At 50.3% G+C, this 15,008-nt stretch overlaps 1 protein-coding gene across 2 annotated transcripts; it reads left to right on the plus strand.

Annotated features, from left to right (window-relative positions):
- Positions 1-2,318: 2,318 nt before the first annotated feature.
- ANKRD54 (ankyrin repeat domain 54) lies at positions 2,319-11,924 on the plus strand. 2 transcript variants are annotated; one of them, XM_031463240.2, is made up of 8 exons: positions 2,319-2,770; positions 4,265-4,312; positions 7,247-7,345; positions 9,306-9,377; positions 9,872-9,919; positions 9,995-10,119; positions 10,336-10,443; positions 10,803-11,924. In XM_031463240.2, exons 1-8 carry the CDS (start codon positions 2,446-2,448, stop codon positions 10,875-10,877), a joined length of 900 nt encoding a protein of 299 aa, XP_031319100.1. In that variant the 5' UTR covers positions 2,319-2,445; the 3' UTR covers positions 10,878-11,924. The 2 variants fall into 2 exon arrangements, with proteins under 2 accessions (XP_031319100.1, XP_031319101.1); XM_031463241.2 differs by having other exon boundaries at positions 2,631-2,770; positions 7,252-7,345.
- The last annotated feature ends 3,084 nt before the right edge of the window (positions 11,925-15,008 follow it).

Consider the following 15,008-nt stretch of genomic DNA (forward strand, 5'->3'; position numbering starts at 1 on the left):
TGGGAATTTTACTGTAAATACTTGATACCTCGATAAATTTGATTTAAAAATTATCGGTATAATTAGGGGGATGGAATAACTCAGTGGTAGAGCATGTGCTTATCATGCAGGAGGTCCTGGGTTCAATCCTCAATACCTCCTCTAAAAGTAAATAAATAGATAAATCTAATTACCTCCCTCCTCCTCAAAAATTAAAATAAGTAAATTTAAAATGAAATAAAATACATTTTTTAAATTATAGGTAAAATTAACAACAAATAACTAACCAAAATTTTTTGGAACTTACACAATAGACAAAAAATTAATTTGACTAAAAGGGTAAAAGCATAATTCTCATATCAATAAAGAGTAAGCTTATTTAATCGTTAATGAAGGAAATACAACTTCATAGATCCAAGTTCCAGTCTAAAACCCTTGAGGCTAACTGGGTCCACATTCAACCCACACCCTATTCTTCCAAGATAACAATAGGTTCTTGCAACACACAGAGGGTTGGACTATGTAATTCATACTTCAACAAAGTTGATTGAAAAATTAGAAGTAACAGCCACCTCTAGATGTTCAGGGATCCTGTTCAAATTAAAAGATTTCTGACAATGCAAACATCTTAGTAGACCAGATGGCTTGAGGACCAGACCCATTGGTAGGAGGAAGACACTGGTTATAAAGATAATTGGGCCAAAATCATCAAGGGTCTTGATTGCTAGGATAAAAGATGTGGACTTTAACAGGCAGATCCTAGAGATGTGTAGAGGATTGTGCTTTAGGCAGCAAGTACACCTTGGATTCTACAAAGAGAGGCTGGAGGAATGAAGACTATTTTGGAGGTTATTACCTGGGAAAAGGGGAGATATGAATAATAAAGTTACTTCAGGGTACATTCATCAGGAGTGAGGTATAAATACCCAGATGTCACTTAAATTCTCTGGAGGCAGGTTTCCAGTAGGCTCTTCCTTAAAGAGAGCAGTGTGATGAAGAGAGGCCTTTTCTGGGTTCAAATTCCAGCTCTTCAACTTTCTAGTCCTGTACCACTGGACAATTTATATCATATCTCATGACTACAATTTCCTAATCTGCAAAGTGGGTATAATAATATCTACCTGCTAAGGCTCTTGTGAAGGAGAATTAAAGGAAATATGACAATGATAATATATACCAAGCATTTGGTAAGTGGTACACGTTCAATGTTTATTTCTTCCCTCTGTTTACTTATAGCTACAAGTGGATTTGGCATATGTCCTTCTTGGGCATGGGGCAGAGGAGGAGAGTTCAAATAAACACCATTTTTCTCCATACATCAAATGATAAACCTTACAGTGGTGTTCTGAAAGAACTGCAAAATCTAAAAGTGCTTTTCAACTATCAAAGATTACAGTTTCACTGAGTTGAATAACAGGAAAGAACTTTTGCCTGGACACAGCCTTCCATTCAAAAGAGCTAGGTATCCATGAACAAGCCTTATCTCTCTGGTTTCAGCTCCTCATCTATAAAATAGGGATGGTCCTCCTTGCTCACTCTATATAAGTTTTTGTGGTATACAGGGTTGTGAAGATTCTTACAAAAGAGTGCACCGTGAGGGGTTGCTAAGCTCATCGTTAGCTGCCGAATACCTCCCTGTTTCCGGCTGACTTCTACCTGACTGTGAGCGTCTCAGGGGGCACCAAGTCTGATTCTGTGTCTAGGACCTAACATAGAGAATTAACTGGCTCAGTGACTGGCTCTCCGACTAAAGTGTCGCTCTGGTGTTACTATGCTTAATTGTATAATTCTTTGTAAATCAATGATCAACGCCAGGGTTACCGAGAGAGCTAAAGGGATCTATCGCATTTTGAAGTTACTACTCTACAGTTCGTGGTGCTAGCCCCACATTTTAACATATTCTTACTTTCCTACTTACATTATGCATTTGTGGGAAGTTATTTCTTTTCTTTCTTTTTAGTTCATTGATTTAAAATTTTTCTTACCTATCTCTCTATCCCTTTCGTTTGGTGCCTTCACTTTCCTTTGTTGATTGGCTGCAAATTGTCTTAACGTGATTGGCTAGAGCAGCTGCCCGTTATCTTTCCCATGATCCGATGGGGAAAATGGGGGGAAAAAAAGTGTCTAAAACTCAGCTGTTTTATTGGCTCCGGTGGGGACTTACGGCGAGGGCGTGAGCAACTCAAATTTGTGATTGGCCCTAGTGTCCGTCAGTCACGGTGCCGGAAACCAGTTCTATTGCCCATTCTATGCCCGATTGGCTGTAGGGGGATAGGCTCGAAGGGTTTTCATTGGTCCGGGACGGCCCAGCTAGCAGCCTGAGCCCGCCCCCTGCTCGGTTGCTGTGGTTGCAGGCCCTGCCCGCCTGCGCGCCCGCTGACAGGGAGGCTTAGGGCGGAGGGAAGCGGGTCCGTTGGTCTGTCGGGAACGAGGCTCCGGCGGCCAAGCCAGCGCGGAGCCGTTGCCATGGCAGCCGCAGCCGGGGGCGCGGATGAAGAGCCGCGTTCGGGCCGCTCTAGCTCGGATGGCGAGTGCGCGGTGGCGCCGGAGCCGCTGACGGGCCCCGAGGGCCTCTTCTCCTTTGCTGATTTCGGGTCTGCTCTGGGCGGGGGCGCAGGCCTCCCAGGCCGGGTGTCCGGCGGGGCCCAGTCCCCGTTGCGCTACCTCCACGTCCTGTGGCAGCAGGACGCGGCGCCCCGCGATGAGCTGCGTTGTAAGATTCCCGCCGGCCGGCTGAGGCGCGCCGCCAGGCCCCACCGCCGGCTCGGGCCCACGGGCAAGGAGGTGCACGGTGAGGAGCGCGGCGGGAGGCGGGGCTGGCCCTCAGCAGAGAACCGGGCCCTGACCTCACCCGCCCGCTCAGGATGGTGTCCTTCGACGTCTGAGCCACGGGCCCCGAGTGACCCCTGAGTCTCCTTTCAGGACTAATAGTAGTAGTATACCTGCTAAGGACTGTGAGTTTAAAAAAAGTCTTCCTGCTCAGAACCAGTCCTGGAGGCTTTTTACGTTTGGTAATTTCTGAATAGAAACTTTTCCTGACTCCACGTGTTTATTTGTAGAAAATAAATGGGGTACTGGAGAATACGTTCATATCAGAGACTGGAGGCCAGAACCTTTAGCTAAGTCCTACCAACTTCTTTAAATGCACAGACCTGGACTGGGCTTTTCTATCTCATTGAAGCCTTGGGCAAACTATAGAACCTTTCACTTTAGTTTTCTCATCTGTAGAACGGGTACAGTATGCTTTACAGGGTTGCTGCCAGAGTTAAGTAAGGTGAAGAATGTATAGGTATTAGTCTGCCTTTGTTGTGTGCCAAACACTGCTGGGTGACATGTGATCACTTCTAATCCTCATAATAATTCATTGAGATCCAGATACTGTTCCCATTTTACTGCAGAGGAAACTGAGGCTAAAGAAATTGTCTTGCTCCAAGCCACATAGCTAAAAACTGGTTGTGCTGGTATTAGAACCCAGGTCTGCCAGACTCAAACCCTTACTTTGGTACTTCTGCCATATTGTCTCCTACATTTTATGGATGCCATGGAAACCAACACCCTGAAAGATTGAAGAATGGGGACTTTTAGGGTCCTTCTAGAACCTACTAATATCTTAGTGGTGTTATGAAGATTAAATGAGAACTTGAAAGTGCTGTATAAACCATAAAGTGCTGTACAAATGTAAGGAATTATTATGTATATGAATTGCAATTTTTGACCATTTCTCTGATGATGAAGGCATTGCTTTATATTAGCCACTAATATAGAGGCAGTGCCATTGTGGAGAAGAGAGTTTCTGCATAGGAACTACCAAATTTAAGTTAGTCATTTGGGAATTGCCTGTTTTGAAGGAGAATATAAGATTATCTGTGTAACACAGCTCACAAAGAGCATTCCATGTAAATCATCTCATTTTGTCTTTGCCACAACTCAGGGCTGTCAGGACGGAGCTCAGCCTTGTTTTGCAGATTATAGACCTGAGGCCCAGGGGGCTTAACTAACTTGTTCAAGGTCACCCCGCCACAAGTGGCAGAGCCAAGATCTGGCTCCAAAGGCCTTGGAGGATTTGCTACAAAATGTGGCTTTTGCACTAGCTGCGTCACATTTCAAGTTTGTCCTCGTTCCCAGGGTAGTGGCTCCTGTATCCTGACACCTTTCTCTCTTTAGATGCTACTGTTGCTGAATGGTGGGTAACTAGGAAGCCATCGCTTTCTGCTTCATCATGGCTGTTGCTGTTTTTTGTTGTTGTTTTTTTTTTTTTTAATTGGCACTCTTCTTCTCTTCACAGCTCTGAAGAGGCTAAGGGACTCAGCCAATGCCAACGATGTGGAAACAGGTGAGTGTGCAGAGCGAGTCCAGCTCCATGGTCTGGTCTGGGAAGGAAAAATCCAGGTAACCAATACCTGGGAAGACAGTGCTTCAATTCTGCCAGCTCACCCTTTGGACCAGGCTTACTCTATTTCTTGTATCACTGCAGTCACCTTGCAGACGACAAGTCTGGCTTAGATGCTCACTCTTCCCTGCTTCCCCTGTCACCTTGTACTTCCTGATGTCATAGTGTTTATCACCCCATGGGCTCCCTGATGGCAGGGACCACGTCTGCTTTTGTATCCCTGGCATCCAGTAGCAGAGTAGGAGGTTTTTGGAATTTCTGGTCAGTGGGAATGAATAGTCACCTTGAAACCACCAGGAGAGCCACCATCTGCCCCAAGCCACCACCTTCAACTGCTCACTGAGGCTTTGTGGTAGTTGGGTGACTGGTTCTCAAACTTCAGTTGCCAGAACATCTCAAAGGCATGGGAGGGCTCCTAGCACGACACCACTTTGGTTTTTTTGTTACTGCTCTTCACTGCTCACTAGCTGCCAGGGCAGTAAGAGCATCAAAGATCCAAGATAAAGTATAGGAAAATATTTTTAATTTTATCCTCTGAATTCTTTCTGTGAATCAGGAAAAAGTGGTGTATTGGTTTTCTATGGCTGCTGTAATAAATAACCATGAACATAGTGGTGTGAAACAACACAAGTTTATCATCATACAATTCAGTAGGTTGGAAGTCCAACACAGGTCTCATCAGACTGAAATCAAAGTGTCCGCAGGGCCGTATTTCTTTCTGGAGACTCGGAGGAGACTCTGTTTCCCTGCCTTTTCTGGCTGGAAGCCACTGGCCATCCTGGCTCACAGTTGTCTCCCTCCATCTTCCAAGTCAGCAATAGCAGACTGAGTCCTTATGCTGTCATCTCTGGTTTCTCAAGACAGGGAAAGGTTCTCTGATTTTAAAGACTCCTGGGATTAGGTTTGGCCTGCATAATCCAGGATAATCTTCTAGCTCAAGATCCCTAACCTTAATCACATTTGCAAAGTCCCTTTTGCCACGTAAGCTAGCATATCCATAAATCCTGTGGACGAGGGTATGGACATCTTTGGGGGCTGTTTTCTGCCTACCTCACTGTTTTGGTGGTGGGATGCTATGGTCCACAGATAAAAGGTGAGCATGGATTGAGGGCTGTGGAATAGGAGAGCCCATTTACAACAGGTGTGGAGAGATGGTCACTTACCTGAGGGGGCTGGGTGTTCTACCGTGAGCCTTGAAGTGGGTCCCTTATCCCTGGTGGAGCATAGTGAGCAGGCCTGGAAACTGGAGGGCTTTTCAATTCTCTCTACTTTCATTCATGGAGCAGGACAAGTAATATCTTAGTCCAAGTTATCAAGATAAAACAAAAAAAAAAAACTCTAACATATTCGGAAAAGAAGAATATAAAGCGACATCATTTCCAAAATAAAACCCCCTGAACAACCAGAGTCATGTGTTAAGTTCTCGAATCAGAGAAACCTGGGTTTCTCTCCCAGCTTGGCCTCCTGTTAGCTTAGGCTGGAGTTTGTCTCCTAGCCTGTAGCATGGACGTGGTACCATGCTGGGTGGTCGAGGGGCTTGGCAGACATGTACCTGACGCCTGGCTGGTCCTTGGTGTACAGTCCCAGTTACTCTAAAAGAGCGGAGCACGTTAATATGAGCAGGATGAACAGGGCACCATGGGGATACAGGAGAGGGAGTGGCTAACTAACTTGAGGGAGGAGACAGAGATTCATGGAGCAGGACGTATCTGGGCTTCGTCTTAGAAGGACTCGAGTCCTGGAGAGGGATCTAATCCTTTTGAATTTTGCACAGCCCTCAATATAACCCCTTTTGATAAAAAGACCTTTGCTCCTGATTACAGGAGCACTGTGGAACATCTGTAAATATGTTTTTATAATTCCGAGGTGTGCACTCAAACAAAACCAGTCCACTGCAGCTGCTGCTCCATGTATAGGGCCATGATGGAGTTCAGAAGGAACCTGGGAAGTGGAGTTAGAACAAGCGTCTGTCCCTGCAGGCCAGTCTGGTGGTTCGACCTTTAAACTCATTGTAAATTGCCACTGCCAACACAAGACCAAAGCATGTGACTTGTCAGCGTGCAGCATGACAGCATTAAGGACTGATGCTAAACCTCAAAAAAAAAAAAAAAAAAGAGAGAGAGACTAAAATGTTGCTTGCTCTAGGATGATGTTTGGCAGCAATTTCTGCCTTTCAGTTGGACACGTACTGTAATGTAATGCATAATGCCTCACATTTTATAATGGCTCTGAACTTTTCAAGGAAGGAATTTTATATCCATTACTGTTACCAGAGCAGCTCTGGAGATTGGCCAGGCGGAGATTACTCCCATTTTGCTGGTGAACTGGGGCCCCAGTCTAGGCCTTCCTACAGCCAGTCCAGCTCTTCCCATTGCCCCATGTTGTTGGCAGTGAACTCCTTTCTTTTTTGCTTGGCTTAGCCTGGGGCTTTGTGTGGCAGAACCTGTGCTCTGTCCACTCTAGAGGGCTGCCTTCTATGAGCAAATTAAGCACCAGCCAACAGCCTAGCCAGCTGTGTCCAGCCGGAATGGATGTGTATCCACACTCAGGTGGAGAGGTGGGGCCAAAGTCTATGCTGGGGATTTCCATGACTCCAAAATTCCTGACCCTGAGGGCCAAGAGCCTTCTGTGATGTTCTACCCCTAGATGCATAGTTTGAGCACCCAGGATCTGTGACGCTCAGAATCAGTTGTGTCCTCAGGAGAACAAGTCCCTTGGCACAGCAGTCCCTGGGGGGCCAGCATTCAGAAGGGACTAGCTCTCCCAAACATTATCGATGCCTTGCCTGAAAGGGCACTCCTCTCCATCCCCTGGGGGCTGCAGCTTGGCTAACACTGCCTCTCTCTCTACTTGCTCCCTCCGTCTTGGTGGTGTCAGTGCAGCAGCTGCTGGAAGATGGCGCGGATCCCTGCGCAGCCGACGACAAGGGCCGCACTGCTCTGCATTTTGCCTCCTGCAACGGCAACGACCAGATTGGTGAGTCCTGGGGAGTGGGGCAGAGTGGGGCTGGGCAAGTAGCATCACCCCAGAGGCACCGGCGTCGGGAAGATCTGCTGTCTGCCAAACGAGGGGTGCAGATATAAGGAAGGCCAGGCCTGTCTCACTCCCTTAGCCTGTGGAAGTGGCGCTGCCAGACGCCCTTCCAGACATTCCGGCAGCGTTTACTCAGTGCTAAGGGCAGCAGTGGGACAGCAGTCCCCCCCCGCCTTTCTACAGAAGTCTTTTTTGGATGTGGTATAACTTATAAACAGTGAACTTTCTGGATATAACCACCGTCCCCAGCAGCCTTCCTCATGCACCTTCCGGTCCTTACCCCAATGTGGACTTTGTTCACCATAAATTAATCTATCCTGTTTTTGAATTTCACATAAATGGAAGCACAGAGTATGCATTCTTCTGTGTCTTGACTTCCTTCACTCAAAATCACATCCTTGAGATTCATCCCTGAAGGTTGTGTAACAGTATTTCGTGTGTTCTTATTGTTGGATGGTGGTGTTTCATTGTGTGACAGATCACAGTTCACCCATTCTACTACTGATGGGTGTCTGTTGTTTCCTGGTTCGGGCTGTTAGGAGCAAAGCTGCTAGGAACATTCTTGTACGTATGACTCGGTGGATAGAAGCACTTACCTGTGTTAGGTACAAACACAGGAGTGGAATTGTTGGGTCACTGGGGCACATGTTCAGCGTTAGTGGTACTACCAGACTTTTCCCCACTTCCATGCCCACCAGCAGTGTAAGAAGTTCCACATCTTCCCACCAATCCTTGCCATTGCTTGCTATTGTCTCTTAAATTTTAGCCCTTCTGGTATAGTGGTATCTCTTTGTGGTCTAATTTGCATTTCTCTGATGACCAATAACATTGAGCACATCTTCATGTATTTTTTGGCCATTTTCATATCCTCTTTTGTGAAGTATCTGCCCAAGTCTTTTGTCCATTTTTTTTAAAAACAGTTACTTATCTTTCTTCTTATTAATTTGTAGAAATTCTTATTATATTCTGGATACAAATCATTGATTAAATGTAGACGACTTTTTCTGAGCTTACCTGTTTGTTCTCCAAATGTCTTTTGATGGATGCAAGTTCTTAATTTTTTATAGATTTATTTTACTGCATTTTTTATTATTTGGGGGGGTAATTAGGTTTGTTTATTTATGTATTTAAAAAATTTTTTAACAGAGGTACTGAGGATTGAACCCAGGACCTCGTGCATGCTAAGTGTGTGCTCTGCCACTGAACTATTCCCCCCCAACAGAAGTTCTTAATATTAATGAATCCAATTTATCAATCTTTTCTGTTTTATGGCTAGTACTTTTGTGACCTATTTAAGAAATCTTTGCCTATCCCAAGGTTGTGAAGATATTCTCCTGTTTTCTTTTATAGGCCTAACTGTTTTAGCTTTCACACTTAGATCCCTGGTCCCTCTTGAATTCGTTTCTGTATATGTTGTGAGGCTCAGGCTGGCCTCCTCCGATGAGTTAGTCTGCCTGCAGATCCATCTGGGTGATCGGTGAGCCACGGTGATAGCACAGCCCACCCCTGAGGTGGCCTACAGACCCTGAAGGAGCGGGTGCACAGCATCTTCTGTTGACCTAATTCCCACCGTGGTGCTTGGTTGTGGAGGGAAGAGGAAATGCCCTTAAGAGCCTTTACTAGCAGCCACTGCTGTTAGGAGAACTTTCTTTAACTCTTAAAATTTCTGTTGCCTAATACCTGCACGGGTTAGGGGCCCTCCCAGAACCCTCAGTTCCTGGCCCTCAGGGTCCTGCGCATGAGCCTCATGGGCAAGCAAGTGAGTGAACAAGACAACGTAGGGAACTGTGTTGGCTTTCAGGGTTCCACACTTGGAGTGAGTCTCTTCAGCTAGGTTAGGGGTGGGGGTTAGGGTGCTGCCCATAGAAGCCCCCAACCCCCTCTTGGGTTGTCCTGTTTCCAGTGCAGCTGCTTCTGGACCATGGAGCTGACCCTAACCAGCGAGATGGGCTGGGGAACACGCCACTGCACCTGGGTAAGTGCCGGGCAAGCTGCCATGACACCCTTCTCTGCAGCACAGACAGGTGCCTTTGATGGAAAGCCTGGGGTCCTGTGGGCTCCCAGCAGACTCTCCTATTACCGGGAGGGAGCCTAAGCCTCCAGGGCTGCACTCCCCCTAGGCTGTGTCCCATGGCCTTCCCCGTCAGTCACTGGTTGGCTGTGCCCTGAGCAGAGCTGATTTTACAACCTAAACTGGCTTAGCAGCAGCTCTGCTGGGGGAGGTGAGACCTGCAGCCAGTTCCTGCCCCATGGCTGACTCATGCCGTGGCTCATGGGGAGGCAGGTCCCATCTCCAAACCTCAGTTTCCCCAATTGGACAGGGAGGGAGTTTGATTGCTGAGTCCTGCCCAGTTGCTGCCTCGGTGATGCCTTCTTCGGGGGCATGACCTGGCACCGGGACACTCAGAGCCAGGACACAGCACCAAGCCTGGTGGTCCTGGACTCTCAATCCCTGCCCTTCTTCCTCAGCTGCCTGCACCAACCATGTCCCTGTCATCACCACACTGCTGCGAGGAGGTATGTGGTCCCTTCCCTTTCTCCCTCCTCTCTCACCCACACCCCCAGCATGCTTACCTCTGCCTGCTCCCACAGGCGCCCGTGTAGATGCCCTGGACCGAGCTGGCCGCACACCCCTCCACCTGGCTAAGTCGAAGCTCAACATCCTGCAGGAAGGCCACTCCCAGTGCCTGGAGGCTGTGCGGCTGGAGGTGAAGCAGGTGAGTGCCCACCTCGGGCTGAGCATGCAGCACCAAGCGAGCACTGGACACGTGCTGCCCAAACCACAGACACACCAGCCCCGGGTGCCAGGGCTCCTGAGTCACTTCACGCGGGCCCCAGCTGGCACCTGTTCCACTGTGCCTCTTGGCAGCAGCGTTGGGCCTCTCTGTGCCTCCTAGTTAGAAGCCAGCACTCAGCCCACCCTCTTATTTCAGATCATCCAGATGTTGAGGGAGTACCTGGAGCGCCTGGGGCGGCATGAGCAGCGGGAGCGGCTGGACGACCTCTGCACCCGCCTCCAGATGACAAGCACCAAAGAGCAGGTGAGCCACAGCTGCCGGGCCAGAGCCAGGGCCTAGCAGGAGCCTCCGGGCCAGCCCATCCCTGCTCTGCCGCAGCCAGAGCTCGCAGGAGAAAGAGGCATGGCTAGGGGGTGGCAGTCGACTGTGGACCTCAAAGCTTTCCGCTGCCTTTGAAGCAGCCGTGGCCTTTCTCTCTTGGGCAGTCTGAGAATACCCGGCATCAAGGATTAACCCTGGGACAGCTGTTCCGTAGTCATAGTGAAGCCACCACGTGCCCTGGGAGGAGAGTCAGCTCCTGCCTCCATGCCTGCAGTCTTGCCTGCGGTGTTGTGGGGGAGACCTGGGGCACCCCATCACAGAGCCTCGGTTTCACCCCGCAGGTGGATGAAGTGACCGACCTCCTGGCCAGCTTCACCTCCCTCAGCTTGCAGATGCAGAACCTGGAGAAGAGGTAGCAAGAGAGGCCCCCGCCTTCCCACTGCGCCGCTCCCCTACCTGCCCCGCTTTACAAAAAAAAAAAAAAAAGCCCGATGCCTGGGACTTTGTCTGCTGCGGCCCTCACCCCCGCTGCTGTGAGGCAGAGATGCTCACTCACCAAACTCAGAGCCGCTCCCAGCCACGGTCTCTAGCATCTCTGTGGGCCGGGATCACAGCCCCCAGCTTCTTCAGCTCCCGCAGCACCGCAGCCACACCTCGGCTCTGGCCAACATGCACTGTCCTCGCAGGCCTCACTTGTCCCACGGCCGCCCTGGCGCCCTCAGCAGGCCCCAGAGCCTTCTGCGGGTCCCTTCCCAGCCATGGGCTTGTTGCAGCCAGGAGGGTGGGGCTCAGAGCAGGCACCCTCTGGCCTCGGGGGCTTCTTGGCTGGCCCTGCACTCCTCACCAGCACTTAGGTCTAGACTTGTCACCTGACTTTCGAGGCAGCATGGCAGTGAGTTTCTCCGATTGGAAGGGGAGAGTTGGTAAAGCCTAGACCTTAGAAATACAAGGTTAGGAAGGACCCGGCTGAACTCAAAGCAGAAAATCCCCAGCCCTTTCTCTCCCAATCACTGAAACAGCAGGAGGGCATAGCCATTCCGCGGCCTAGTTGTAGTAGGCTGAGGAGTGGCCCCCAAGATGGCCATGTTCTAATCCCAGGAACCTGTGAACAGTACCTTATATGACAAGGGATTTTGCAGGTGTCATGAAGGGTCTTTAGACAAGGCGATCATCCTGGATTATGTAGGTGGGCCTGGTGTAATCACAAGACCTTTATTAGAGGGAAGCAGGAGATAAAGAGGAAGCAGGAGATACAGTGACAGAAGCAAGAAGTTGGAGTAGTGCGGGGAAGGGTCACAAGCCAAGGAATGCAGGCGGCCTCCGGAAGCTAGAAAGGGCAAGGAAATGGATTCTCAGAACTTCCAGAAGGAACCAGCCTGCTGACACCTTGACTTTAGCCCAGTGAGACAGATTTTAGATTCTGACTGCCAGAACTGTAAGAGAATAAATATGCGTTGTTTTAAGCCTCTACGTTTGTGGTAATTTGTTGCAGTAGCAACAGGAAACTAATACGTTAGTGAAGGTTTGAAGACTCACTGCAGAGGAGACCCCCACTCTTCCCCCTCCCAAGTGCAGACATTCCCCATGGGGCTTGGACACACAAAAGGCAGCGCCCCTCCTGGCAGGGCCTGCCACAACGGGAAGCCTGAAAGGAAGGCCTGTGGTCCTCGCCTCTCCAACGAGGCATTTGACTACAGACTGAAGACAGACTTTCTAGATTATCAGTCTGTCCGTTCTGGCTCTGCCCCACTTTCCTTCTCACCAGATTGGAATCCTGGCTACTTTTCAGAGGAGGAGGCCTTGTCCTCCAGATCCCAGCTTGATCAGATCTGAATTGAACTCGTGAGACCTAGCTGTTTCCCGACCCTAAAGAAAAAAGGGTCTCTCTGTGGGTGTGAGATACAGGCCCAGGGCTGCCTCCAGGCCCCTGTGAGAGGGGAAGCTGAAAGCCCCTCCAGGCCCCCAGGATTAAGGAAGATCAGCGCCCCAAGACTGGGGAAAGAAGAGGGCAGAGGAAGCGGTAAAGCATTTCCATGGAACTCAAGCAGTTGCTGCGGTGGCTGCTGGCTGGCTGTGGGCCGGAGTGGAGTGAGGGGCCCGTGGCACAAGTGGGTGGGTTGGGCAGCTTTTCTCCCTTCCTGTCCATGCGATTAGCTCCCTCAGGTGAGCCTGCCCCCTCAGGCCCGGGGCACGTTAGAGCTTGGGGGCTCTGCCCCTGTGCCCGGACACAGCCCCCCTTGGCCCATGGCCCCAGCAGTGGGGCTGAGCAGAGAAGAGTCGGGGGCAGCGGAGAAACGGGGGTGGGGTGGGGGGGACTGGACCTCAAACTCGCTGAGCCCCTTCCCTTGGGACTTGCTTCTCTGGGCCTCCCCCATCACACCCCTGGGGCTGATCACCTGAGAGAGGGCTGAAGCAAGGTTTCTCAGTCTCAGGTCTACGGGGTTCAATTATTGGGCCCTTAGAGAGAGAGGTATGAACCCTCTGAAATGATGCAAGGTTTTGTGTGGGGAGTGTGCATGTGTGTTTCTGATAAAAGGGTTTATAGCTTTTATTCTCAGCAGAGTTCATACTCAGAAGAGGTTAGGATCTCTGCTGCAGAATTTTAGGAGCAGATAGGTGAGGGGCCTGCCCAGGGCATCCTGGGGACCTTCTGGGCATTTCTGGGACCTGTTATCAGCTACAGCAGGCTGCTTTCTATTGGGAGAGCTGAAGGGGTGGGGCATGCTGGGACTCTGAAATCACCCTGAGATTACTGCATGTGTCTGCAAGACAGCCTACCACAGAGACTCACTGGCTAACTCCTAACAAGTCCTTGGCCTGGACAAAACCACCCCCACCTGGAAAGTGGGGCACATCCCTGCAGCATCCTCCGTCCCTGTAGAGGATCCCTTATTCCTGGCCCTATAGCCATGTAACCAGGAGAAGGGCCATTGGGGCAAGCGAGGGAGCTAAGGTCAGCCTCCTCCCTGGCCGTATAGACAGTGAACAAAGGGCTTGACAGATGAAGGTAGCTTAGGGGCTAGTCATCAGACACTTGGCTGGACAGCCAGGCCGCCAGCCAATCACCCTTGCCCCATTTCCAGCCAAGATTTTTCTTGCAACCCGAAATCTGTCTGAAGAGCTAGCCAGTTAAAAGTCAGCCTCAGACATTAGGGTGAGTCAGAAAATACACAGGTGGGCACTGAGCAGGCTGGGCTGGGCCAGGGGCAGGATGGAGGACTCCACAGAGGTTGCCCACACAGACCGGTTTGCTGGGGGAAGCAGGGAGGGGGGCGTGGGTGGCAGGAAGAAGAGATCCACGTTGATTGAGTTCACCTTCTAGGCAGGGTCCTTTGCTTTATTCATTCATGTTTGAAGTACCTATCGGGCACTTGCTCTGAGCTCGGCAGTGTTCCAGGTGGGAATATAGCAGGGAGTGAAAAAAAACAAAATCTCTGCCATTGCCCATGGCAGACGGTGGTAATGCCTGGAGAAGAATATTCACAAGTTACTAAACCATCCTGTGAGATAACTGGCCTTGCTGCTGCCTTGGGTAGGTGAGAAAATGCAGTTTTCCCAGCGTGATCTAACCAGGCGGCTGGGCTGAAGCCTGGACCCAGCCCCACAGCTCATGCTGTTTCTATCACACCTGAAATGAGAACTTTCTCAGAAGCAGAGTTTCCTAAAACTGAGGCAGTGACCTTTGTTGAGCTCCTACTATGTGCCAGCAGGCCCTTTATCCAAGCCCTTTGATTTAGTGTTTGCAGTCAAAGGGGAGCCAGCACTGTTGCTCCCACTATTTTATAAATGCAGAAGATTGAGGCTCAGAGAGAGTAACTTGCTTGAGGTCAGATAGCAATACAGGGCCCAGCCCACCCCAGTATTCTCTGCCAAGGTTCCCAAAGCACCAAGTCCCCAGTGCTCCTTACTTAGTAAACGTCTCCGTCCCCGTGAGCAGTCTTGGGTGTGGGGAGGGGCGAGCCCTTTCCTTGCCAGCACGTGGTACAGTGTGCTTGGTGGACAGGCACGCACTTGGTCACCTGGGGGAGAGAAAGGACAGTACGAGGTGATGCGGCTGAGCTGGGTCTGCAGTGGTTCTTGCTCATCCTTGGCGGCTGCCCAGACTATTATAGGCCTTCCAAGCAGCTGGAGAGCTGGGTGGGTGGGAGGAGCGGTGTGAACCAGGCCTGGCGGGTGGAGGACAGGCACAGGCTGGCTGTGGGACCAGGAGACAGCTTGGAAAATGTTGGGCCCAGAGCGAGAGGGGCTGGCCAGAGAGGGAGGTGAGGCTAGACTGCAGAGATCCTGAGGTCTGAAGATTTGTCTTAGCAACAGAAAGCAGGTGAGGCAGGCTGTCACCTCCCCCCTGGAGATCAGATGCACCCTTACCCAGAGCAGCTCTGGGGAGAAGCCCCACCAGCTCCCCACACTGTTTCAGGTGCTGAGCCCAAGCCAAGGTTAGGAGGTCAGGAAGCTGGACTGATGCCTGGATAATCCCAAAAAAGTCCCTGGCTCCCTGCAGCTACAGGGCCCAAAGTGAATTACAGCCCAAACCCCCTGATGCTGGC

This window comes from Camelus dromedarius, chromosome 11, assembly GCF_036321535.1.
Source record: "Camelus dromedarius isolate mCamDro1 chromosome 11, mCamDro1.pat, whole genome shotgun sequence".
Classification (NCBI taxonomy): Eukaryota; Metazoa; Chordata; class Mammalia; order Artiodactyla; family Camelidae; genus Camelus; species Camelus dromedarius.

What these genes read in the sequence shown, in the direction of transcription:
- ANKRD54 (XM_031463240.2), top strand. Translation starts at nt 2,446, where the DNA reads ATGGCAGCCGCAGCCGGGGGCGCGGATGAAGAGCCGCGTTCGGGCCGC. An exon ending in CACGGGCAAGGAGGTGCACG is followed by an intron (nt 2,771 to 4,264) that starts GTGAGGAGCGCG and finishes TTCTCTTCACAG; the next exon opens with CTCTGAAGAGGCTAAGGGAC. An exon ending in TGCCAACGATGTGGAAACAG is followed by an intron (nt 4,313 to 7,246) that starts GTGAGTGTGCAG and finishes TGGTGGTGTCAG; the next exon opens with TGCAGCAGCTGCTGGAAGAT.